Source organism: Podarcis cretensis, assembly GCF_951804945.1.
Source record: "Podarcis cretensis genome assembly, chromosome: 6".
NCBI lineage: Eukaryota > Metazoa > Chordata > Lepidosauria > Squamata > Lacertidae > Podarcis > Podarcis cretensis.
Genome location: NC_137175.1, coordinates 6,322,815 through 6,349,043, shown reverse-complemented (window position 1 = coordinate 6,349,043; position 26,229 = coordinate 6,322,815). Strand labels below are relative to the sequence as shown.

At 42.2% G+C, this 26,229-nt stretch overlaps 1 protein-coding gene across 5 annotated transcripts; it reads right to left on the bottom strand.

Annotated features, from left to right (window-relative positions):
* Positions 1-25,090, bottom strand: DNAJC5 (DnaJ heat shock protein family (Hsp40) member C5). 5 transcript variants are annotated; one of them, XM_079980044.1, is made up of 5 exons: positions 24,987-25,090; positions 11,146-11,263; positions 8,186-8,399; positions 6,334-6,505; positions 1-4,799 (listed from the first exon to the last, which is right to left on the bottom strand). In XM_079980044.1, exons 2-5 carry the CDS (start codon positions 11,250-11,252, stop codon positions 4,702-4,704), a joined length of 591 nt encoding a protein of 196 aa, XP_079836170.1. In that variant the 5' UTR covers positions 11,253-11,263; positions 24,987-25,090; the 3' UTR covers positions 1-4,701. The 5 variants fall into 5 exon arrangements, with proteins under 5 accessions (XP_079836170.1, XP_079836171.1, XP_079836174.1 ...); XM_079980045.1 differs by lacking the exon at positions 24,987-25,090 and adding an exon at positions 19,845-19,947; XM_079980048.1 differs by lacking the exon at positions 24,987-25,090 and adding an exon at positions 19,841-19,864.
* Between the last annotated feature and the right edge of the window lie 1,139 nt (positions 25,091-26,229).

Here is a 26,229-nt window from a genome sequence, read left to right as displayed (position 1 = left end):
TTATCACTTCAACAGCAGCTGCTGCAGAGGGGATTTGGAGCTCATCTGGAATGTAGAATAAATTAAGACCAGTTTCCCAAGCGACAGTTTTCCTGAACACATCAGGACTTGGCACTTCGGTGTCTGAAAACGTAACATCTGGTTCTTAGTAGCTCTGAGAGCAGTGTGCCTTTTCCACAGCAGTTATATCTAATCAGTGCATCCATGATACATTTTCAGACACAGGAAAGTCTCCCAGGGTCACTCCTGTGTTGGGAAAGGGATGAAGAATCAGCGCTCAAAGCAAGTTTCCGGGTGCAAGCCTGTGGCTTGGCATGATTTAGTAAGAAGCTTGGAAGTCCAACCAGCAAACTACCTCCCTTCCTCAGGTCGCATTAGCCCCAAATTGCATCTCCCAGGTAATCAAAATGGCAGCCCGCAAAGCTCTCCATACCACGAGAAGCTGTACAGATCCTCCCTGGCTCTGCACAAGTGTTCTGATGATTGGGCAATAATGAGCAGGTTAATGACAGGCGTTCCTAACAAAGCCAGCTCCCTGAATGCGATCTGAGAGCAAAATGGGCAGGTTCATGAAGATGCTTGGGAAAGCTAGCATCACTTAAAGTAAAAATGAAAACACTAATTTAATTGGCTGGCAACACATTTAAGCATAGAAAAATGGTGCAAAAGTTTCATATGCATTGGCAGTGAACGTTCTTCATGTAAGCCAGTGCCAATGGACTTTTAAAAAGTTCATTGCCCATTTTTCATCTCTCGCTTCATTCTCACTAGCTCCAAATGAAAAAAAAGCCGTGTTGATTTTAGTGAAGGGGAGAGAAATGCTCTGCGACTCACATATTCAAGTCCCTGGGAGCTGAATTGAGCCAGAGCCAGAGCTAGGATGTGGTTTGGCCACCATGCAAAGCGAAGCAGATACTTCTGGGCTTGTGACGGCTTGGTGCATTATATATGCCTATCACAAAGCCACGTGGAACTCACTTTAATTGGCCGGATCCACTGGTTTTGACACAGTTAAATAGGACTGAAGGACAACCTTCTGCAAGTCTTCTAACAACATAATATGGATTTGAAAAAATGAGAAAGGTGAGCCATGGCAGTCTAAAGGAAAACTGCTGTAAGGGGATGAGGTAGTGGACTTGATAAATAAGACTGAAGACAGATGGGATGTGGGTTTTCTTCCAGAAATTTTAAAGGTAGCTTGAAAGAAGGCTCACACTCAGAATCACATATGCTCACCCCCACTCTCACCTTCTATTACATGACTTTGGTATGGTCTCAAAAACCCTTAAGTCCTGTTTGTCCAGAGGCAGCAACAAGAAGTACACAACAAGTACACAAACGCAATGGAAAGTGAAACTCCTCTCAAATCATTTTCAGCTTTGTTTGCCTCCAGTTGAAGATAGAGCTATTAGAAATTAGAATTAGAAACTTTCCTTTATATCAAACAGCAAGCAGACTTTGAAAGAGCCACCACTGCTCCCTGTGTCCAGCAGCACAAGGTTAGGAGCAGAGAGCAGAGACTGTGTTTAAGACTATGTGAAGCACCTTCATCCCGGCATTTTAGCTTAGCAATTAATGGATATTTAGAACAAGCTTCAGTGGGACGCAAATCTAAAGGACACAATGGCGTAAGAAAACACAGGAAGTACTACAGCTTTACCCCCAAATCACTACTGGAATGATTATGAAATCATTGCCCAACAGCAAAATGATTAATAAATTGATCTACTTTAAGTGAACACAAATAGTGATACAGTACTCTGAACTCCAAGACTGAGAAGGAGAAGGAGAAGGGAGGGGGAAAGTGCCTTGAAACTCTATTGAAACAATTAACTATGCTAGAGATTGAAGCAGCTTGTTTCCAGTGGCAGCAAACTGTTTAGGGGTTATTACATGTTTGTAAAATCCAGCCTGACACCAGATCATGGCCCAAGTTCTTCACTAGATGTTTTGCTCTGGAGCGCCAATGTTGTTAGGTCATGAAATCAGTCCAAGATGGTCAATTTTAGTTATGTTAAAATCAAGACTGAAGCCGGGCAGCAGGAGCGCAGCTGAGATCATACTTTACTTTTAGGCAAAGAACTCTGTCACTTTTTATAAATTCTCCATATTACATCCTCCATGTAACCCTCAACAAGATGGATGAGGCTTTCAAGTCTAGATATGTAAATCAAGTCTGAAATATATTAACTTTGAATCATGCAGGTGGATTCAAGGAATATTAAAGTACTGAGCTGTCCAGGGTATTTAGCCGAAAACTAAGGGTGCAATATCAAAACGAGTGTTAACAATGTGTTAGCTTACCCAAATGTTAAGAACTGCCCTTCTGCCTAGCCTAAGTAAAGTGAACATGCCATATTGGGCACCTTTGGAGAAGACTGGAGAGGGCAGGAGAAGAAAGAAAAGAGCTGGCTCGGCTTTCAAAAGACGGTTTTGGTCCATATGGTTAAGAAGCTTTCAAAGATCTTTCCTTTAGTACAGATTTCAGGTCAGGTGTAGGGAAGATGAAGTCCTGCAAAGAAAGCAAACCTTGCTTCTGGGGAAGCAGAATGCATGTAGAACAAAGTCAGGACTCATCCTACACAATCTGCGTTACAAGACTGTGGGATGCTGAGGAGGTGGTGGCAGAGCCCAACTGCACTATTTCAGACTGCAGACAAGGCAAGACATTTCTACAATGCTCCCCAATAAACTTGTGCAACAGGCAAAGGGCTCAATCAGACTCGCTTTTCCTTATGTGTTAATTTTTCTATTTGCATTGACTTTGCTTTTCTCCACACGCCCTGGGGAATATTCATGTTGGCATCTCCCACTTGCAGTCTGAAATGGTACTACCTCAGAATGGTGCGTGAGAAGAGACAGCCACAGTTAATTCCAAAAAGGAGGAGGAGAGACAAAATGGGGGGGGGGGGCAGAGAAAAAGGGAACAGAAGAGACTGATCTGAGCTCTGAAACTCAAAAGCAGCAGCAGCCCTGAAGCTCAGTGTCCCCTGGGTGATGCATTTTTAAGTGGATTAAACATTTTCTAAAATGAGACTGAACAAACAATAGCAGAAAATTAGAGAATATAAGTTGCTGAGATACCTAAGGAAGCCTCATGATGCCCCCACATTCACACACACACACACACACACAATTTCCATTCATAATTTTTTTTTTCCACCGCAGAGGGAAACCGTTCCAGAATATCCATCACAAAGTTATCAATGAAGGGATGTAAGGGAAACCCCAAACAAAATAAACATTATCTTTAAAAAGAACACGTGCAAATCATTACATACAAGGAAACCGATGTGATTAGTTATTTGACAACCATTCAGCAATACTAATTAATCAACCACGCAGTGCTCCAATTTTGTAAAGCTCTGCACACTGGTTAGAGCAGATCAGACTTATTGATCCCATTTTAGCAAGGTAGAACAGAGGCAATCAAATTTGAGCTAGGAAGCCACATGGCTGTAGCTACAGATAGAAGACTTGGTGTCTCAGCTCCAAAACGCTGTGTTTTGTCTGCTGAGCCAGTCAGCATAGATCTGTTTCCTACATCACATAGCAGCAAACTGAAGCTTGCCACCCAGTGAACACTCAAAAGGGAGCTATAGCCAATCTCAGTCCCCTGATAAGTGTGCCTGTACCTGCAGCATTTATCCTAGAAATGTTTTTTTTAAGTACTCTTAGATGCATACCTAGAATGCATGTGTAAAGTGGCCTTAGTTTTCTTTTTTAAGAGGTGCTTGTAAAAATGTAAAAAGCAATGCATATTCAAACAACAGAAATCTAAACTTTACTCGACTATTTATTTGCTTAGACTTCATTCAAACGCGACATTGAGAGCATACACAAGTTTCTGTTTTCCATGTTCATGCACAAGTAAAAAAAAATGGCAGTAACTGATCATAAATAGTGCAGGGGAATGATTAAATTCAAACAAAACTAGTGTGCACTTTAATTTGAGATAATTCAAGTAACGTCTGGTTTTATAACAAAACCAACATTTTGGCCCTCTCCTATACAAGAACATCTTAACTATAAAGCCACTGACACTCAGAAGATGAAACAGATGTGCAGGGAACATTTTTTTCCCTTTAAAAAAAATCCCTTCCATGCAACTTCAGCCATTTTCAAGGTTAGCTCTTGAGACAGGGGTGTTAGGAGCAAAGGGGCAGCTGGGATATACTGGAAATCTTAGTTGCTATCAAGTGGATGATCAACAGCCGCCTTCAAGTGATGTTTGTGGCTCAACTGTATGGAAGTGTGGTGGCTTCTGTGGCAAATTTAAATTCTCTTTGAAAAATGCTCATTGTTTTTTTGGCTGGTATCGCTGCTTAAAATGCAGAATGTATCCATCACACTCGTTGTGATAACTCCTCAATACATTACAACACAAAGACATTTATAACATAAAACTCCACACATGCTAATTTTTTTTCTTTTTTAAAAAAGGAAACGAAATAAGACCAAAAGCTAAACTGCTTTAAATACTGCATGCTACAGTATCATCCATGTATCATCAAGATACGACACTGAAGGTGACAAAAGGCGAAGGGATTACAAAATATTCTCAGCAGGTTGGAGGCTGCCCTCTAATTGTGGCAGGACGTCTCCCTTCCCCATACTCTATTATCTAATGTCCATGATTCTAGTGCTGGATTGGCCATATTATTTATTCTTATCCATTCTAGTTAACAGTGCTTCCTTAACTTAGTTAAATCCATCGGTATGGTAGCTGGGGTGGGAGTCCGCTGTGAGCTGGGTCGTCTCTGAGACTGGCTGTATCACAATAGGTGTATCTGAGGTGTCTGAAAATCAAAAGGAAATCGTGGTTAGAGAGCTCGCTCCTAAAACTGCTGAAAGGAAGTGACACAATGAAGACCTGGCTTGTCAAAAGCAATTTGCCAGCCCTAAGTGCTTCTAGGGAACCAGGTAAAGGTAATGGCAAAGGGACCCCTGACCATTAGGTCCAGTCGGGACCGACTCGGGGGTTACGCGCTCATCTCGCTCTATAGGCCAAGGGAGCCGGCGTTTGTCCACAGACAGCTTCCAGGTCATGTGGTCAGCATGACTAAGCCGCTTCTGGTGAACCAGAGCAGTGCACGGAAACGCCGTTCACCTTCCCACCAGAGTGGTACCTATTTATGTACTTGCACTTTGACGTGCTTCCAAACTGCTAGGTTGGCAGGAGCAGGGACCGAACAAAGGGAGCTCACCCCATCGCAGGGATTCGAACCGCTGACCTTCTGATCGGCAAGTCCTAGGCTCTGTGGTTTAACCCACAGCGCCCTAGGCAACCAGGTAAGGGCATCCAAAAAAAATTTCCTTCATTGCAGCTACAAATGACCAGCGTAGGACTGTGGGGGAAACAGGGAAGTTTGCAAGGCTGACTTAAGATTTCTGTGCAGCCGTTAATTTTAAAAAAATGTTCCTCCTTCTTAGGATGCTGGTTTGCTTCATTATTTTTCCATCAGTTTCAGTTAAACAGACAGAAGGGTTGTATTTAATTAATTATTTCAACACCATATTCTTAGTTAATGGTGTCCATACAGTGAGCAATATGCAAGGTAGGGGAAATTCCTCCATAAACTGCTAACCGTGTCAACAAATGTTATCTTCGCCTTTCCTCTTAAGGCTACACCAACTAGCTTCGAAAGAAGCATACCCACTGGGTGCCGTTAGACCATCGTTCCATGAATGGGACTGCAAAGATGAAGGGAAGCACTCTCCAGCTTCTGCCATCAAGCCAGGAGTCAAGAGCTACTGGATGTTTGCACTCTCTGCCTCCTATGGCAAGGAGACCCACCAGCCTGGCCAAACCCATGGATCAGAGAAGGAAAAGCTTGCAAGAAGCTTGGCTTTCCCTCTCCCTGCCAGAAAGAACCCCCGGGTGCAATTGCCACAAGCCCTGGAACTGCGGAAGTGAGAAGCAGCACACTCTGGCCCCCAACCACAGGGCAGGGGACAAAGGGGGTGCCCGGCTGTGTGTGTGTGTTTGCAATTCACGTACAGGTATTATGAGCTGGCTCAAGGGCCATTCCACTGAAAGGCAAGTTATAAAATCTTCTAAATGATATGATCAACGAATTTGCTCACCTCTTCATCTTGTACATGAGCAAACCTTGGTTTCATTCAGGGAGATTTTTAGGAATCTCCCTGAAGCCAGGTCTTCAGAAAAAAACACACATTTGCAGCACAGATATGGTTTTTATGCACCTCCTGATAAGCTTCAGTTGAAACTACACGAAGCTTCTTCTCCTCCTCCTCCTCTTCCTCTCTCTACTCAGCCCTGTGATTTTGAGACATTCCATCTGTGGCTGAGCTGGAGAGCAGAAGACTTACCCCTCTCATCTGACTGTAGCTGTGCCTCCAAGTCTTCGGGGGAGACATAGTATTCCTGCTCTTCACCTTCAGGGGGTTTCGGTTTACACTTTCCACAGCAACAGTTACAGCAACAGCAGAGACAGCAACAGCAGTAGCAGCCCGTGATGAGTCCACAGAACACAAACAGCGCCTGCACAGAGGAAAAGGGAAAGTGTCTCCAACCGGCACCTCTGCAACAAATGCCAGCTTAACTTAGATCTCATGCTTGGGATATCAGCAGCAGAAAAACAGCCTCTTGAACTTAAAAAGCTCGCACCCGCCTGACTCGTAGCAGAAAAGCTAAAATGGGAAGGGAACCTCTCAGGCAAAGGTTTGCCTCTTCACAATCGCATTATGATGGTCTCATGAAAAACTGCCCATGTGTCATACAATTGCAAGTTACTATGTCTTGAGGTGAAGCAAAGGCCAACCCCTCTGCTCTACACTCCCAAATCACTGCTGTAGTTTATGCTATTGCAGTTGATGGACTGTCCCAGCCTATGGCTTCTCATCAATTACTGTGGGTGGAATTCAACCATGTGCTCTTTCAATCATGGACTGCCAGGTAGTCCAGCTATTGCATTAAATTAAAATAAAATAAAATAAAATAAAATAAAATAAAATAAAATAAAATAAAATAAAATAAAATAAAATAAAATAAAATAAAATAAAATAAAATAAAATAAAATAAAATAAAATAAAATAAAATAAAATAAAATAAAATATGCCTGATTTGTACAAAATTACAAAAAAGCTAATCATTTCAAAACTCCTAGATTAGGGAGCTGTTTCAGTTTGCCACTCAGTTATCTCCTCCATGACGCACAAAAGCTTCTCTCTCACGACAAAGTAGTCAGGAGAAAGCAGGAAAAGAAAGTATCCCAATGGGTGATTCATCAAAACAGGAAACCAACACATTCAGAAAGCAAGTTAAGTGACTTCAACAACTGACACCACATGACACACTGAGCTTTTGATAAAAGACCACACAACCCTTTTTGTACTGTAAACTTGAGTCAAAACAATCTTCTTTCAAACCACAAGGAACCTACAAAAGCATTCCAGGAATTTCAAGAGATAATGCTTTAGAGACTGCTGCTTGTGGAATATTTCTAAATCAGTTGCCATTTTTAAGCCAGAATCCATATTTTTTAATGGCTGCACTTAAAACTTTTAACCATGACTGGACACTACAGGCCAAAATTTATGATAGTGCTATCATTAAAAGGAGCATTCTGGTTTTTTTTCTCATACAGGACGCAATGTCTCCTCCATACAGAATCATAGAATTGTAAATTAATTGTAAACTAAACAGAAATATGTCTGCTACGACAGCACATGCACATCATCTAAAAACAAGAGCAGCAACGTCTCTTGCTTCTGAAACGTTTTTACCCATACACAAATCTGAACAATAGATTATATGAGTTTCGTTCAATTAATTAATGGAGTTCTATAATAGGTTGCACCCCTAGGGCATCAGAAAGAACTTTCTGACAGTAAGAGCTGTTTGACAGTGGAACGAATTCCCTGGGAAACTGGTACTGTATAGACTCTCCTTCACTGGATGTTTTTGAGCAGAGGTTGGATGGTCAACTGTCAAGGTTTCTTTGGTTGTGATACCTACACTGCAGGGGGTTGGACAAGATGACCCTCACGGTCCCCTCCACAATTCGGTGATTCAATGGTTGTCTTGAAAAACTAACATACCTACTGGGGAGGCAGCAGAATTGCTCAAGGTTCCTAGAAAATGTTGAAAATTCATCCTGTATGGGATTATTATCGTGCTACACAAAGAACATGTTCAGAGGAGAATCTCTCTGTTGCTTACCTTTGCCCACCAGCTGGATAGCACAAAGTACGTGTTCACATTCTCCTCTCCAAACTGCTCTGCTACATATAGACCCAAGGAGCCATACTTATCATAAATATTTCGTTTTGTAGCATCAGTTAATATCGCGTGTGCATTGTTGATTTCTTTAAATTTCTCTGCAGCTTCCGGATTATCTGGGTTCTTATCGGGGTGATATTTTAATGCAAGTTTCCTGTGGAAAGAAGAAACCACAGAAGAACATGACAAGCCTTCTGGATCAGGGCAAAGGTCCGTCTAGTCTAGCATCCTGTTCTCACAGTGGTTAACCAAATGCCTATAGGAAACACACAAGCAGCCTCTGGGTACAGCAGAACTCTAACCTTCCTCTGGTTTCCAGCAACTGGCATTCAGAAACATACTACTTCAGATAGCGGAGGTAGAGCACAGACATCCTCGTTAGCAGCTATTAATAGCCTGATTAATAGCCTCCTTGAATTTGTCTAATCCTCTTTTAAAGCCATCCAAGTTGGTGGCCATTGCTGTCCCTTGTGGGAGCAAGTTCCATAGTTTAACTATGTGCTGTGTGAAGAAGTACTTGGTTTTGTATGTCCTGAATCTTCCAAAATCCTGTTTCACTGGGTATCAATAAATTCTAGTGTTATGAGGCAGGAAGTGGGGGGGGGACCTCTATCCACTTTCTCCATGCTGTAATTTTATAAACTTCTAACATGTTGCCCCTTACTCACTGTTTCTCTAAACTGAAAAGGAAGAGGACTCAAACAAGTTGCATGCTCTGCGTCCATCAAGGCATCTCAGAGTTGGGATACTGATGTTCAGCAAACCTTCACTTGTCATGGTATAGAGATAGTTGACCTGGAAGCCCCATTTGTAAGAGAAGTGGGAGAAGACAGTCGCCCCACCTCCTTTGGGGGCCTCTTCATGCTTCTGGGTGCACCTTGTTTTCCTTTTTTAAAAATGTAAGGTATGAACGTGTCTGACGCAAGTCTCATATGGGTGCTCTTGCTGGGCGCAGAATCTGAGAACTGAGTGCAGCAACTCCCAGGCTGCACTTGGTGGCAGACTTGGATCTACTTTGTGCCACTTGCAAAGCCTGGCTCTGGGTTTGGGAGGGAACTTATGGTGTTTTTACCAGGTATCCCACAGCCATGAACTCAAAAAGGTTGAAAACCTCTGCCCTTGGCCATTTTGGTTGCCTTTCTCTCAACCTTTTCCAATGCTACAAAATGCTTTTTGAGGTGAGGCAACCAGAACTATACACAGTGTGGCTGCAGCATAGTTTTGTATGATGACATCAGTTTTATTTTCAATTCCTTTCCTAATGTTCCCTAGAATGGAATTCACCTTTTTCTTGGCTGCAACACAATATGAAATGCAGGCTTGTTTCTGTTTGGGAAAGCTGTGATATGCAAGGTAAAATGTGTGTGTGCGCGCACACACACATACAATTCTATACATGTTTACCCAAGTCCTACTGAATTCAATGGGACTTACTCCCAAACATGTATAGGTCTACAACCCAAATCTACCCTGTCCCTCCTAATATTTTCTGCAGCAGTTTCCGACGCTGTCAAATTTTTACAACATACAGCTGCTCAAGTCAAAAAGAGTAAAATTGTTTGTGCCCAGATTTAGTCCGTAATGGCAGAAAGCATCCAACATAGGCAATGTAGGGCTGGTTTATATGAAGAGCAAAAGCCCATTAGAAAACGACAAGTAGCTGCTACTCTGCAGAGACTGTCAATTTCTGCAAATAAATATCCTGCAAAGAGCGCCTTGTCTCAAAAGTCACATGAGAGAGATACAACTTCAAGCAGATGTTTGCCCAAAGCAGAGAACTGCAGTTGCCGGTTGTCTCTTCCACATCAAGAGGAACAAAAGACTAATATTTCCAGACAGATGCACAGCTACCCATTTATGGCGAGGAATAATATAAATTTTTTCCAAAAAAAAAAAAAAGGGAAGATTCACTGTGGTACAAAACATAGGAAAGCTGCATTATATTGATGGTACAACAAAAGCTAACACACATTTCCACAAATTTCTGTTCACAAAAGAATACCTGCAGCCAGAATCTCCACAAATCTCCTATTGTTTGTTTCTCTTCTGAGAAATAGTGGGAATACAATTAAAGTTTATTATTTGGAACCCAGCGTTTCCACCCTGAGTTAGTGCAAACTCAGGAAAAGTACCTTGCTCACTAAATCACTTACCATTGTGAAAAGGTTTACTGCTGACCCCTAGTGTAAAATTTAGTTCATTGCAGTTTATCACTAATATGCCCCCTGAACTCACCTCTGGGCTCATCCTCGCTTCTCTTTCTTTGTCCTGAGATTTCTTGTTCTTCTCATGATTTCTAGACACGGGTCCGAGAGATTTTCCTTTTGGCCTGCTGTTTTCCCCAGGAAAAAGCCACTGTTTACTGCTGAATTGAAACATATGTCAATCTGCAGAAAACTCAATTGACGTTTGTTCCAATTCAGCAGTAAACTGTGGCTTTCCCTGGGAAAAGCGGAGTAAAGAAGAAAAAAACCTCTCAGACTCATGCCTAGAAGACTACTGCTGGTTCACCAGCACATCTATTTAGCCTATGGACTTTTATCTTCCACTGTTCCCAAAAAATTTAAAGCAAGAGCATCAAAAGTTTTGATGTTTTTTTTTAAAAAAATGTGATTTAAAATTTGGTGTGAAAAGCAGACTGATCTCTACAGCTAAGATTTATTTCCAAGACAAGACTCATCACTGAGTCACTGGACCTTCTTTTTCCATTGCTGCCCTGTAAAATAGCTGTGATGAAGACACAACTTTATAAAAGCAGTATTATGTGGACTGACAAGAAAACTATAGATCATGATTCAAGCATCTCAGAGATAGCAGAAACTTATGGAACGATAATCATGAGGCAATCTGGCTGTATTAGAATGTATGCTATGTTCAGAGCGAGTTCTTGGCCTCCTTACCTGTATGACTTTTTAATATCATCTGAGGTGGCGTTCTTGTCCAGTCCTAGAACATGGTACAATGATTCCCCAGACGTAGACAATGAGCGTTGCCTCTGGTCTCCCATCTTGAGCTAACCTGGAGAGAAAAGAGTATAGGACAAAAATTATAACTGGGCCGAGTGCTGGATTTCACACTAGATGGTGTACCAGGGTTCATAGCCCTGCTCAGCCATGAAACGCACTTGGTGCCCTTGGGGAAATCACCATCTCCCAGCTTGACCAAACTCACAAGTGTTGAGGAGTAAAAGTCAGGAAAACCCATATATGCCACTCTAAGCTTCCAGAAGGAAGGGTGTGATACGAAGAGGATAAAATTGGTTTATAATCTCAAGCTTCTTCCAACCTCCTTTTGTAGAGGCTAACTTTAGAAAAACATCTAACATCTCTGAAAAAATGACTATGCCCAGTTCGCACGTATCATTACGCCAAACTGTGGCTAAGCATTGACAAGCAAACACATCGGAACTTGAGAACAAAAATCACTACCCAGTTTCGCTGCTGTTGCTCTACACAGAGCTAAGTGATGGTTTGGTTAAGCATTTTGTCTGAACCTGACTTGTGGTTTTTCTCCCCCAAACAAACCATGAGTGGCAAGCCAAGAGCCAACTTTACTTTCACCTCGTGGCTTGTCTGAAGTGAGGCAACCCACGAAACCAGGTTAGGACGCAGCAGTAAGCCAAACCATGTTGCACAGCAGCAGCAGAAATGGGGGAACAGCAAAGTTGCACCAATTTTTGCTCCGAGTACTGAACAGGCTTGCTTTTTCACGCTTAGCCACAGTGTGTGAACCAGTCTACTATTTCTTTGACCCCTGTACTACTTGAGGAGCAAAAAATCCCATATCACATTTCGTAATTGCTGTTTATGTATAGCTGTTAACCTCCCATCAAAACTGTACACAACAAAGGGGTCAGAAAACTCTCGCAGAACATAAGCAATATGTTTTTGGTAACCTTAAAAATGCCCGTTAGAATCCAAGCAAGACTTCGTAGTCTAGCTTTAGATGCAAATTAATGCTAAATGGGGTCTGGGGAGCTAATAAGGACCCAGTTATCATAATGGGTCCATCTAGTACAGTATGCTACCCAGAAAAGCTCACAAAAATCTTATGATGACTATATCTAACCATTACTGATATTTCCCTGTAAAGGGTTATCAAGAGATGTTATTCCTGAACATGAAGGGTATGACCATCATGCTTAATAATCAAAACATGTTTTTTCCCTTCTTTTTATGGTAATGATCACAATATCATCCTATGGTATTGAATTCCTTTAGTTAAGTTACATGTTCCATGAAGTATTTGCTTCAATGTCTTAGACCTCCTGCTTCTCCATTCCAGTCGATGCACTCCAGACATTTGCATTTTGAGAATCCATTTCTGTCCATACTTCTCATGGTCTCAAACATTTCTCTTCTCTCGAAGGCGTAGAGCCATAGTGTCTCAACCAACCTATATTCATGGGACAAACCCACCTCCCCCCATCACTTAAATCGCTCCTTTCAGCACCTTCTTCCTCTCAGCCATGATCAGTGACAAAGAATGGGGTAAAAAATCAGTCCTTTATTTTCCCAGGGGAAACTTTCCATTTTGTAAGCTCATCAGTAACTATGGATGGCGTTGAACCACAAATAGATTATAGGCAAGCTTGGCAGTTTTACTAAAAACAAGTAAATAGGGCATCAGAAATTGTTCCAATGCAAATTACACCTCGTTGTGCAGAGGAATATTTTCCAGAAAATCCATGTCACTGGCCATATAATAATGATTAATTATTTCAGTGTGGGATAGCCAGCATTATGTACAATGTTCTAAAGATGGACATAATTATACTCGTATATAATGGCAAAGAGCAATTAAGAAAAGGAAATGCTCAATGCTTTTGAAAGGTACTTTTTCTTTCAAAACAGCACTGAGGGCCTGACTTAAGTTTGCCAGACTATAGCACCGGTCACCTGGCACCCAGATAAAGAATTCCAGTTCACAGAATGTGTTGGAGCCAGATGGCAAATCGGAAACCAGGTAGAAGCTGCTACATGGGCAATTACTTTAAAACCTAGAATAAAAATCTTTACTTTAGAGTGAGGCAAGTAAGTCTCTGTTGAGACACAGTGAGAAACACGTGAAGCCTTGCTGCCATCTGGTAAGGCAATAATTAGAATATATTTTAAGCACCACTTTCAGAAGCCTGTATTATATGACAGCCAAAAGAGATGTCAAAATTTTAAGCACGCAGGGTCCAAATGGTTAAGGGGCAACAAAACCCTCAAACATTGTTCATGTTGTCAGGTAAGAGCAGAAGCATCAGACGGCTCAAGGCTCCAAAACTCACAGCAGACCAAGTCTGTCATGCATGTTCATAGAGTCTGAAAAGCAAACTCAAATTCTGCAGAACCCATGTGACATTTCGAGCTGTCCCATTTGGCTGGGACGCATTCCACGGGTTTAGAAGTGTAATACGGGATTGTCACCTGACTCTGCACAAAAGAGATAATTCATCTTACAACCTCAAGGTAATAAATGACAATGTCCTCCTGGCATCCACAACACAGCACTCATAAGTTCTTACACCTTCCATGACAATAAACCTGAGGACAGAAGCCAGATATAACCATTTCTACAGATTCTATCGTAGACTCCTTTAGCACTTCACAGATAAATTAACCCCTTTCCTGACCTCTTTGCTATCCAGTTACAAAACTAACTGTTGATACTGAGCTGGATCTTCATGCTGCCGCTCCAGCTGCACTTAAACACAATGCTCGCCAAAGGTTGAAAATTGTCTTTCTCAACCTGATGCTCTCCAGATGTTTTAGACTACAACTCTCAAAAGGCCCCGCCTGCGTGACTGTGTGCTAGCTGTGCTTGATGATGATGATGGTGATTTTATTTGTAACCCGCCCATCTCATTGGGTTGCCTTTGTCTGAGGTAAGTTCATTTTAATTTTGTCTGCCCTTTTGGTGTGGATTCTCTCTCCCCATCCCAAATTTAATTTAATTATATTACTGTTTCTGGTATTTTATCGTTGATCATGGCAGGGGGCTTTTTAGGGCCAAGAAGTGAAGCATAAACAAACACACACACAAACACACACACACATATATATATAATGTGTGTGTGTGTGTGTGTGTGTACATACAGATTTGGGAAATGCTATGTTAAAACATTCCAATGCATGATCGAAATGCAAAATGATTCTCAGCTACCTTTTTTACTACCCACATAACTGGCAGTACATAAAAGAAAGCACTTCTTTATGCAGCACAGTTAAACTCTGGAACTTGCTCCCACGGGAGGCACCAACTTCATGGAAGAGATGGCTATCAAAAGCTACTAGCATGTCCTTGGGGATCCTGCCCTCTTCCATTCTGCGGACATGACCAAGCAAGCGTAGACATCACTGAGACAGAATATGCTGGGAGAGCACATCTTTGTTTGAAACTCTGTCCTGCCATGTGATGCCCCAAACCTCCCTGACGCAGTGCATGTGGAAGGCGTTGCTCCTGGCAGGTGCAAGCTGCCTACATCTCACTACCATAAAATAGCATGCTCAACATGCAAGCCTGGTAGACCTTCATCTTGGTATTGGTCATTAGCATCACATACTCCCATACCCTTCTGAAGGGGCGAGCCACTGCCATAGCTGACTTGCCAATACGCTTGCCTAGCTCAGCGTTGATGAGAGAGGTTGCTTGTTATGGTGGCGCCCAGGTGGAAAAATCATTTGCCGGCTCCCAGTGGAGTGTGGAAGGCTGCAAAAGACCATGGCCTGCATCTCAAACACTGGACAGCAGGGAGACCATCCACAAAGCATCACTTGAAAATGGAGCATCTGGACAGGTTCATATAAAAGAAGGCAGTCTTTAAGGTATCATGGACTCAGACTGCTTAGGGCCTTAAAGGTTAAAATAAGAGCTTCAGAGTGAGCCCAGAAGTAAATTGGTAGCCAGCACAGCTGAAAGAGCACCAAAGTGATGTGATCACTATGAATGTTGTCCTCTAATGATTCCATGAACGTTTATGCTTAAAACCAACCAAAGAATCCAGTTAATACCTTGATGACAAGTACAATATTATCAACATTCACTGGATGTAATTCAGCCTTTGGAGGCATTATAGTAAAAAGGCAAATTGATTTTACACAGGCACTTAAAAAAAATCCTATGCTTGGGTTCGCATTTTCACATCCAAACCCCCTCAAAATCAAGCCCAAATCCAACACAACAATGCTGCTAACAAAACGAAGAGCTGCCATTCTTCAGCAGCAGACACGTTGGGAAAAGACAGGCTGCTGGCTATTTTTGGATTAGGTCATTTCAGCTAGCCCACACTAGATTAAATAGGCCTTTGGAGGAGGTATTTTTAAAGCACGTGGCTCTCAGCCAGCTTAACTCTCTCTCTCTCTCTCTCTCTCTCTCTCTCTCTCTCTCTCTCTGGTGGCACGGGCCTATCTATTCTCAACAAAAGATGCTTATAAAAACAAAGCAAAACTGAGCATTATTTGGTTCTCAAGTCTGGCTCTTCCAAAGAACTAGATGCATTGCATACCAGAGGCAAATCATGCTCCCATCCTGGTGGTGGGTAAAGAAATTTAGTGGGGTGTGTGAGTGTGTAAAGGAAATAAGACTTGCAACAGCTAGAATAAAAAAGCAGGCATTTTACAAATCCTTCCCCTCCCCCAGCCATGTTAAGATGGGGGAAAGCTATGTGACTCAGTGGGCATAATGATCCCAGCTGTAAGGATGGTTTGCATATATGCCTGAAATCCACTTCTGCACTTTCTACAGCAACACAACTGTTCAAATGCAACAGACCCACTGAAACAGGGGCATCTGGGTTTAATATATGAGCTCTGAGTGCACCCACTAAAATCAATGGACATGACCATCTTAAGTTCATTGATTTCAAGTACTCTATGACTTTCTTAGATACAAACCAGAATATCCAGTACATTCACATTTAATGCTAAATTTCATTTGCACTGCAACAACATTGTGCTCTGAGAGTTCTGACTGAGGTGCCTTATATTATTTAAATTAAGCAGTTATGCCTTGAGCTCCAAGGCCCAAATGCAGTGCAGGATGAAAACACAGAGCTGCATCAGCATGAAATTCCCTGCATGTTCATCTGAGATTAACCGGAATTCAGAAACCAAATTCTTTCCCTCGTGGGATGGCATTGACAGTCCTCTTTAAACTTTTACACTTTCACTGTTGTGTAAGATGGACAAAGTATTTTGCTGGGTGCTTGCAAAAGTACAGTAGCTGGGACTGAATTTGGCATCTTAAGGATATCAATATTAAGATTATGCCAGTAAAGAGAACATGAGAATATGTGGGCAATACCTGAGAAAATTTTACTACTAAACAATTAATTAGCACTAAGAATTTCCTTTGTATTGAACAGAACATGGCACAATGGGTCAATACATCTGGCTGTTAACTAGAAGGTTGGTGGTCTGAACCCACCTGCTGTGGACAAGATCCTGCATTCCAACTCTGCAATTCTATGATTCTAAGCACTGAGCACCCACAAGGATTTTTGAGAGTTATAGAAGAGTCCTGTCCCTTCCTTGTTTCTCAACTGGTAGACTTTGTTTCCATTAACAAACAGTCCTAGTTTCTGGATAAAATCTTTGCCCTTGCATTTGTTTTCTATAGGACAGTGGTGGCCAAACTTGGCCCTCCAGCTGTTTTGGGACTACAATTCCCATCATCCCTGGCCAGTGGTCCTGTTAGCTAGGGATGATGGGAGCTGTAGTCCAAAAACAGCTGGAGGGCCAAGTTTGGCCACCACCACTACAGGATATTAATATCAGCAGTCATACCGCAATATATTTTCAACTTGTCACAACATGATGCTAATCTGACAAAACCTAACTACCTACTTTAGTCAAGCTGACAGGGATACTTTAGAATCTAGACTCCTTCAGTTTGGGACAGCGGTTAAATAGGAAGGTCCAACAACATGGGCTTACACCAGCATTGTTCAGAGGATTTCTCAATGCATGAAAGCTATCTTATCCCATTAGCAAATGTAACCTGGAGAAGCAACATGTATCTCAACACAGCAGCTCTCATGATTCTGCAGATAGTGGACAGATTGGCATATAACACCATGGCCTGTTTGATTATCTAAACCCAGCCTTACCAGTTTTCTTCTGCAAATCTCTGCCTTGCTACAAACAGTAAACTTCCAGAACCCCAGATCTACAAACAAACATGTAGTTTTAGCCTCATTCTGCTTTGAACATTCTTGCATACAAAAAAAAGTTAGGTGCAAGAATGGAAGCAAAGTAATTTAAATGTGAGACGACAAAAGATTTTCCATATACAGTGGTACCTCTGGTTGCGAACGGGATCTGTTCCGGAGCCCCGTTTGCAACATGAGCAGAACGCAACCCGTGTCTGCGCGTGTGCGGGTTGCAATTTGCCACTTCTGGGCATGTGCGTGACGTCATTTTGAGCGTCTGCGCATGCGCAAGCGGTGAAACCCGGAAGTGACCCTTTCCAGTACTTCTGGGTCGCCGCAGGATGCAACCTGAAAAGATTTAACCTGAAGCAAATGTAACAAGAGATATGACTGTAATGGAAAACTTAGAAGTTTGCTTTTCACAGGTAATGGATTATCTAATGTGTACACATTTTATATTCTGCAGAACAACCATATCACTATCTTTTCCACAGATTCAGCTCTTTTGGGGAGCCCTATTTCATGGGTCCCACTTATGTTCTGTACCTTTAAAGAGCATGCCTTTCTACACACTCACCAGCCATCTGTTATGCATTCGAGGCAGGGAGGGTTCCCTTGAAGTAGTTTCTCTCCAAAGGCTATGAAGAAAGGTAATCTCCTGGATTAAAACAGCATCACTCTTAACCGTCTACATACCAAGCACTAAGAGTTTATAGTTAGTACTATTGCGGGGGGGGGGGGGTGAGGGGAACAGACATGCACATATGCTAAACCCCATCATGCTCCCCATTTCTTCATTACTTTCATTGTTTTCATGTATCTTAACCAATGTTTAAGTGTATCATGTCAGACTTAATTTAGATTAACAAACGTCTCTGCTCATTGAGTCACTACAGTGACTCAGAGTCCCTCCTTTATCAGTGAACATCTGTGCCTTCATTTTAATACCCAGCCTCATGGTGGAATTACACTGCACAATGCTAGCTAATTTGGTCGCTGGGGGAGGAAAGAAAAAAAAGTACAAAGTTGTCAGTCTTGTTTTCTTGAGGCCCCCTCAAGAAAATAAGAAGGGGGGGCTATTCAAAGTAACAATCCAACACCTTCAAAATCTCTGATATATATTAGTATCTGTGAGATAGAACATCAGCACCAACATATATAACTCTGTAAGGAAACTGCAAGGTACATATGCTTTGTCATTTACAATAGCCCTCCCTTTACAGCTGATTTTAAGAGTATTTCCCATGTCTAACTAAACAAATTGAAGCGGCTTAACAAGAGTGACTGATCCCAAGTTGCTTACTCTGCCTTGGCAATGAAAACACATCTCTGAAGCCAGCAAGCTGACATACTTCATTAGTCTTCTAAAGTGCTAAGGCAAAAGAACGCCAAATACGCCCAGATCGTGAACATTCTAATGATCAGGCCTCTATATGCAGCTTGTACAGCACATGAGGAGGTTTTCAAAGAGCCTGATAAACTTCTTCCTCTGAATTCGCAAAGCCAATTGACCAGGCCCACCTCTAGAACACCTACACGCTGACATGAAATTAAGCAATGGTTTGAAATCTTCAGCCACTGGGATCTTCAATATAGAGCCAATGTAGTATGGTGTTAGAATGTTGGGCTAGGACCTGGGAGACCAGGGTTGAAATCCCCGCTCAGCCACAATGATCACTGGGCGACTTTGGGCCAGTAACTGGGGAGGGGGACAGCCATGTACACCCCCCTGAGCTCCTTAGAGAAAAATGTGGGCTATGAATGCAGTAAATAATCATTATTTAATATCTCTTTATGTCAAATGCATCAATTCTTAGGCTATGGTCCAATTTCAAAGCTGTCCAGTAACGTCTCCCTACCCTTTTGCACAAACGTGTGGCCTGAGACTAGTGACCTGAGACTAGCTTTATGGACAGGTGCATATGTGGCACAAAGCCCCCCCAGCTGATGTTATTTCAGTGCATCGTGTACCAGGCTTGCCCACGTAGTATGACCAAATCCTACAAAACTGATAGTGTGGTGCATCAGCTGAATTCCATCTAGGAACATCAGTTTGCAAATCAGTTCCAATTATTTATTTATTTGGTCCACTGGCAGCAGTTTTATCGCCTGTATGTTGTTTTTATATTGCTTTTGTGCTATGCACTTTCTCTTTTCTGTACACCACTTTGGTATTTTCTAGTAGCACGTGGCTTTAAAATCTTGCAAATACAATAAATCTTTTGAGACTTTCTTTTCAACATGGCCTTATAGGACTTGGCATTTTGCATGTTGCCAACTCTCACCCTCCTGCAGCATCAAAATATCTACCACCGACCTGCCCAAGTCCCTTGTCTTCCAACAGTAACCAGCACTAGATCTGCAGAGACACACAAGCCCATTCCACAATGCATTTTCGGTTCCTGCATGAGGCTTTGTTCACAAGAGATGCACATTCATTTGATGATAAGAATACAAACCTACGTGAAATCAATGAACTTCAATTCAATGACCATCCTCAACATTGCCAACTGCTAAGAAGCCTGTTGGGTGAAACACTTCCTTTCTTCTGAAGCTGAATGACCTGTCAACTACTTAATGGGAGCTCTGATATCACAATGAATTGGTTGACATCACAAAATGGAACAAGCAACAGAAGAGCCAAAGAAATTTTGAAGGAGCAATGAACATCGGTGGCTGCAAAGGAGAGGCAGGACAACTGAAGCTCAGAAGTGATAAAGCCCCAGCAAGATTATAGGGCTGAAGGCTATGACACAGACCATGTGGAAAGGAACCACAGAAACAAAAGGCAAAGACTGGTTGGATATGTCAGTGCCAAAAGGTTAGTACCCCAAGCCCAGAATGTGTGTAACAACTAAAATGGAGAAGTACCCACAACTGACATTGGTTTGTCAATGATGGGGGGGAAAGAGAAAAGGGCAGGTGTAGAGTGAAAAGGATAGCTAGCAATGGAAGGGGAAGCATCTAAAGACCAAAGATATGGGAACTGGCCAAGGAAGAGTAGTTGACTAATGATAGGTGTGGGAAGAGAGAAAGGAAGCAAGAAGGAAGATGGTAAATCAACTGTGGGGCTCATATGGCATAGGGAGGAGGTCAGATACAAGGAGGACCAGTGCTTTTTTTCTGGGGGGACACAGGGGTGAGCATATCCCTAAACCTTTTGTGAATCTAAGTTGGGCCTCTTTGAGGGGCAGCATTTCAATATGAGTAGGAAAATGAGAGTAACCCTAAACATTTTCTTTAGAAAAGAAGCACTGGGAAAGACTATTATGAAGAGAATGAAATGGGTAGTTGGGGAAGGGCTACCTTTGGTGGAAGTCAGTGGCCCAGCACATGACTGGCTTGCATAAAAGACGTAGGCTGAGTCCCCAGCATTTTCAACTAAGCAACAAAACAGATCTCTCTGCCTAAGGCCTTGAGAGCTTGCTATCAGTAATTTATTTATTTTATTTGATGTATTAAATTTCTATACCACCCTTCATCCGAGGATTACAGGGTGGTTTACAATATGGAAGCACATAAAATAGTAGCGAATAAAAACAACAGCCCACCCCCACAGCAGATTGTATTGGATTAGATCAATTGGGAGAAATGAATCATGTGTTCCTACAGAATCATGTGTTCCTACAAAAAGAGGAGCAACCAAAATGCAATAGATGGAAACAAGCAATGGGAACAGGTGGTTGGCAGATGGAGATTAATAATGATGGGAAGACGGCCTGCATGAGAGCTATGGCATGGCAAGCTCTGTCCTATGTCCCTGAGGTGCTTCAAGTGCCTTGACAGTTCAGCAGTAGCCTCAGCATTCCCTTGTACCATTCTCCTCCCGACCACCAAAGCTGGAGAAGAGGATAATCCTCACCCTCCATCTCCAAGGTTAGAAGGAAGGCTGGGGTTCATTACACTCATTTGAGTATGATGGAACATTTGCCACAGCAAGCACAACTGCTGGCCTATACATGCAGGAAAGGTTGTGAGACTGAAGGGGATTCCGTTCTCGCCTCTCAAAGTAATAGCTTTGTTAATTTCTGCTGGTATAGCATATTCTTATAAAATGCCAACGCCTTTTAAAATGCTAGCATCCTTGTGGCTAGTTTTGTAGCTACACACATAAATGGAAGCACACTAATCTCTGTTATACAGAATTATGCTGCACGAAGTGCTCCCTGTAAACGCACAGGTGGCTCTGAATAAGAAGCCAGCAAAGAAAAGTACATGGCTCAACCATCCAGGAATTATTCCGAGGGGAAAACGGCTCCCAGCCCCAAATCAACCATGTCAGAAGGTATGCCCGATTTTTTAAAGAAGCATTACAGAGGGATCACCTAGGGCACACTGGTATGGCACACTTCCCAGTTTAGCACAACAGTGCTGCATCAATTCCTTTAAAAAAAGAGCACAGGACAAACCCATGCCAACTCTGTTCATTGAGCTGTACAGGCTGAAATAGTCCACAGAGGTCCCAGATGCCCTTCGAGATAACAGGTAAAAGGCCAGTGTAGTTTTGAAGTCAATCATGTGTGGATTGCATGGGACAGATGTGCATTAGACCTCCCTGAAATCATTTCTGCAGACATAGCTAAAAGATAGCTAATAGACAAAGCTAATAGATACATTAGCTAAAAGATAGCTAATAGACATAGCTAAAAGATAGCATACACTGATCCACGGCTGGTGGGGGCTTGAGTTAAGAGAGGAAAAGAGCCCATAGTTCAAGCAATGAGGAAACCCAAGCATCTAAAGGACTATGTTAATCAATGGTAAACTAGGAGGGACCCTGACTTTATTAGACTGTTATTTCGATGTCTATTAGTTACCGTAATTGTGCATGTCACTCTTTATTGCTCTATCACTCTTGAGAACTTAGATGCCAATGCAGCATACCACCTTCTACCCTTCAAAACTAGCTTTGCACTCCATTACAGATTTCTCAAACTGCATGCATGACAACTACCATATTTTTCGCTCCATAAGACACTTTTTTCTCCTAAAAAGTAAGGGGAAATGTCTGTGTGTCTTATGAAGCAAATGCTGCACGGAGGAGGGACGGACGGGAGCTATGGCTCCCGTCCGTCCCTCCTCCGCAGCTCGCTTTAAAGCAGCAAAGCGGGACAGGAGCCACTTACATGGGTGTAAAGCAAGCAGAGTGGGACCTGTGTAATCCCTCTGCCCCCGCACTCGGCCACCCCATTGGGATGGGTGTACACGTGCCACCCCCTTGGGATGACGCTCGCGTGGGCAACATACCACATCCCCATGGGTGACGTGCCACCACACAAGACCCTCCCTCCACCACAGGTCTCGCCGGGACAGAAGTGGCTTCCCTTTGCAGAAGTGTGAAATTTGAAGGGTGGCTGTGGTTTGGTCCTTGTGTTGTGTACAAAGGTGTGAAGAAGAAGAAGAAGAAGAAGAAGAAGAAGAAGAAGAAGAAGAAGAAGAAGAGTTTGGATTTGATATCCCGCTTTATCACTACCCTAAGGAGTCTCAAAGCGGCTAACATTCTCCTTTCCCTTCCTCCCTTCACAACAAACACTCTGTGAGGTGAGTGGGGCTGAGAGACTTCAAAGAAGTGTGACTAGCCCATGGTCACCCAGCAGCTGCATGTGGAGGAGCGGGGACGCGAACCCGGTTCCCCAGATTACGAGTCTACCACTCTTAACCACTACACCACACTGGCTCTGTGAATTAGGTAGGTTTAACTTTAAATGGGAATTGAATCAGATTTCTCCCTCATTCCTCCCTCATATGAAAGCCCCCAGAGCTCTCTGCAATGAACAAAAAGGAAGAAAGTCCCACTTCTTTTGGCTTTATTAAAATAATTGTGTAGGGCCAAACCATGCAGTCCTTAGATCTAAGGGATTCAATGCGGGAAGCTCATATATTTCCGTTGCCTGCCCCCCTTACTAGGGGATAAAGTCTCTCTTCATTTGTTAATGACAGTGCTGATGGTTCTTAATGCCACTGTTGACTGCTGTTCATTTTACATGGTTGAAATATTATTCTGATATACCGGTAGTTTATTAAATAGTATAGTACAACATTTTATTCAGAATATTTTTTTTTCTTGTTTTCCTCCTCTAAAAATTAGGTGCGTCATATGGTCAGGTGCGTCTTATGGAGCGAAAAATATGGTAGTTGTGGAAACAAGGGATGAGTCTTGCACACCAGCACCTGTTAAATCCTGTGCATTCAAAGGTTATTGTTCCAGAACTCAGGTCACATTAGATGTCAGAACTCCTTAGTCTTATTTAGTTACAGAAGTTTTTAATGACTGGTGTTTATAATGTATTTTTAATCTTTTGTTGGAAGCCACCCAGAGTGGCTGGGAAAACCCAGTCAGACAAGCGGGGTATAAATAATAAATTATTATCATCATCGTCATTGTCATTCAATTTAAAACCTAGTGATGTTAAATTCTCAAGAATATTTTTTTGTAGATTATTCTCAAGAATATTCTCGATTAATGAGAATATTGTACCATTGAATGGCACTACAAAAACCAGTTACTGACACTAAATAAAAATACAGAAACATCAACTGTTTAAATCAAGACCACCTTACATGCTGCTACACATAATTGTATAGGCATAGGTACTTTAAATGTACAAAGCATTAAAGGTACTTTCTGTAAAAAAAATATCATACTGTATGGCCAACGGTATGAAATTGCTAAGAATAAGGTCATACCAAAATGGGGAGGGGGGAGGCTATTACATATAGTTGAAATACATACAAATTCAAATGTTCATTGAATTATGTAGCTCACATTCCAGAACTACCAACGGTGAATGACACAATGCCCAGTAATATAACTGGATCAAAAAAAAAATCATTATTCATTACTTACACTGGCAATATCACAGCTTGACTTATTATTTACTAGATTTTTTAAATGTTGGTTGTAAAACTGATTCTTACATTAGAATTTACAGTTTTTGGACAATATTGTCTGGAGAATTTTCTAGCAAAGAATATTCTCGAGAATATTCTCATTCTCGGGAGAATATTCTCACCTCACATTACTATTAAAACCTAACTTTGCAATGCACATTTTGTTATTGTAATATATTCTTTTACTGCACCTTTGAGGAATAAGAGCTCTCTGGCAATGCAACTCAATCTCTTATGTAAAACTGCAGATGCCCACACTGAACATTTGAAACAGGGATGGCTACAGGAATGAAATTAAAAGGGTTGTTTCTCTTTCAGTCAACTATTTAATCAATAAAATGACTCAATAATATGACAGATTACTAACTATTGCTTTTTCCCAACCTGTAGTACCAGTGCAGGATCAAACATACAGTCAACCAGCTTAATGTTAATTAAGAATAAAAGTTAAAATCTGGCAATTTTCAAGCGTAGTTCAACTCGTGTACAATAGCTTTATAAGGCTAATCCAAGATGCAGTCCTTGCAACTAGTGCTAACTAGAAAAATTATCTTCCTCCACTTCTACCAACTCCCACAAAGCAATGATGGAATCTCTCTACCTGCTGCATTTGAAGGGAACCAAACTGCTTTCTGCTCCTGCCACATCATCTGCCAGAGAGCTGAGATTTTCAAACTCTTAACAGAGTTTGAGAGGTTAAGAGGCTTCACTTGCCTTAACAAATCCGTCCTTATGAAACAGCAGAGCTAGATCCTAGATGTGGGATCCTAAAAATTCAGCCTTCAGGTTCCAGAACAGGACAAAGCACAGGTAAACAACAATATATCAGATTGCTAATAATACACTGTGTGTTGGGAAAACAGAGATGGGGCAGAGAATATTTAACAGGTGCGCAGCCTGGGAGTCATTTTGGACTCACAGCTGTCCATGGCGGCGCAGGTCAATTCTGTATCCAGGGCAGCTGTCTACCAACTCCACCTGGTACGCAGGCTGAGACCCTACCTGCCTGCGGACTGTCTCGCCAGAGTGGTGCATGCTCTAGTTATCTCCCGCTTGGACTACTGCAATGCGCTCTACGTGGGGCTACCTTTGAAGGTGACTCAGAAACTACAACTAATCCAGAATGCGGCAGCTAGACTGGTGACTGGGGGCGGCCGCCGAGACCACATAACACCGGTCTTGAAAGACCTACATTGGCTCCCAGTACGTTTCCGAGCACAATTCAAAGTGCTGGTGTTGACCTTTAAAGCCCTAAACGGCCTCGACCCAGTATACCTGAAGGAGCGTCTCCACCTCCATCGTTCTGCCCAGACGCTGAGGTCCAGTGCCGAGGGCCTTCTGGCGGTTCCCTCATTGCGAGAAGCAAAGCTACAGGGAACCAGGCAGAGGGCCTTCTCGGTCGTGGCGCCTGCCCTGTGGAACGCCCTCCCATCAGATGTCAAAGCAATAAATAACTACCTGACATTCAGAAGACATCTTAAGGCAGCCCTGTTCAGGGAAGTTTTTAATCTGTGATATTTTAGTGTATTTTTGGTTTTTATGGAAGCCGCCCAGAGTGGCTGGGGAGACCCAGCCAGATGGGCGGGGTACAAATAATAAATTATTATTATTATTATTATTATAACAATGTCAAATGTTTATAATCACACTAATCTAATTCTTTCTTGCTTAATAATAACCGATTTAAATGATCCAGAAGACAGTTTTATGACTTTACTCATTGACAGAAAAATATAACCTCCAACAACTGTAGTTTGCATAGCTAATGCATGCAAATTTCTACAGGCAACTAGGAATGATGGGTGACTTGGACTTCACACGGATGTGAAGCCTCTTACAGCACTAGACTCCGATATGGTCAGTGACAATGTTCGGCAGCTGCTAATTTGTGCAACTGATTAGAACAAGCAGAATCAGATGAGCAAAATGACTGCAACCTTTCAGCAAAATCCCACAT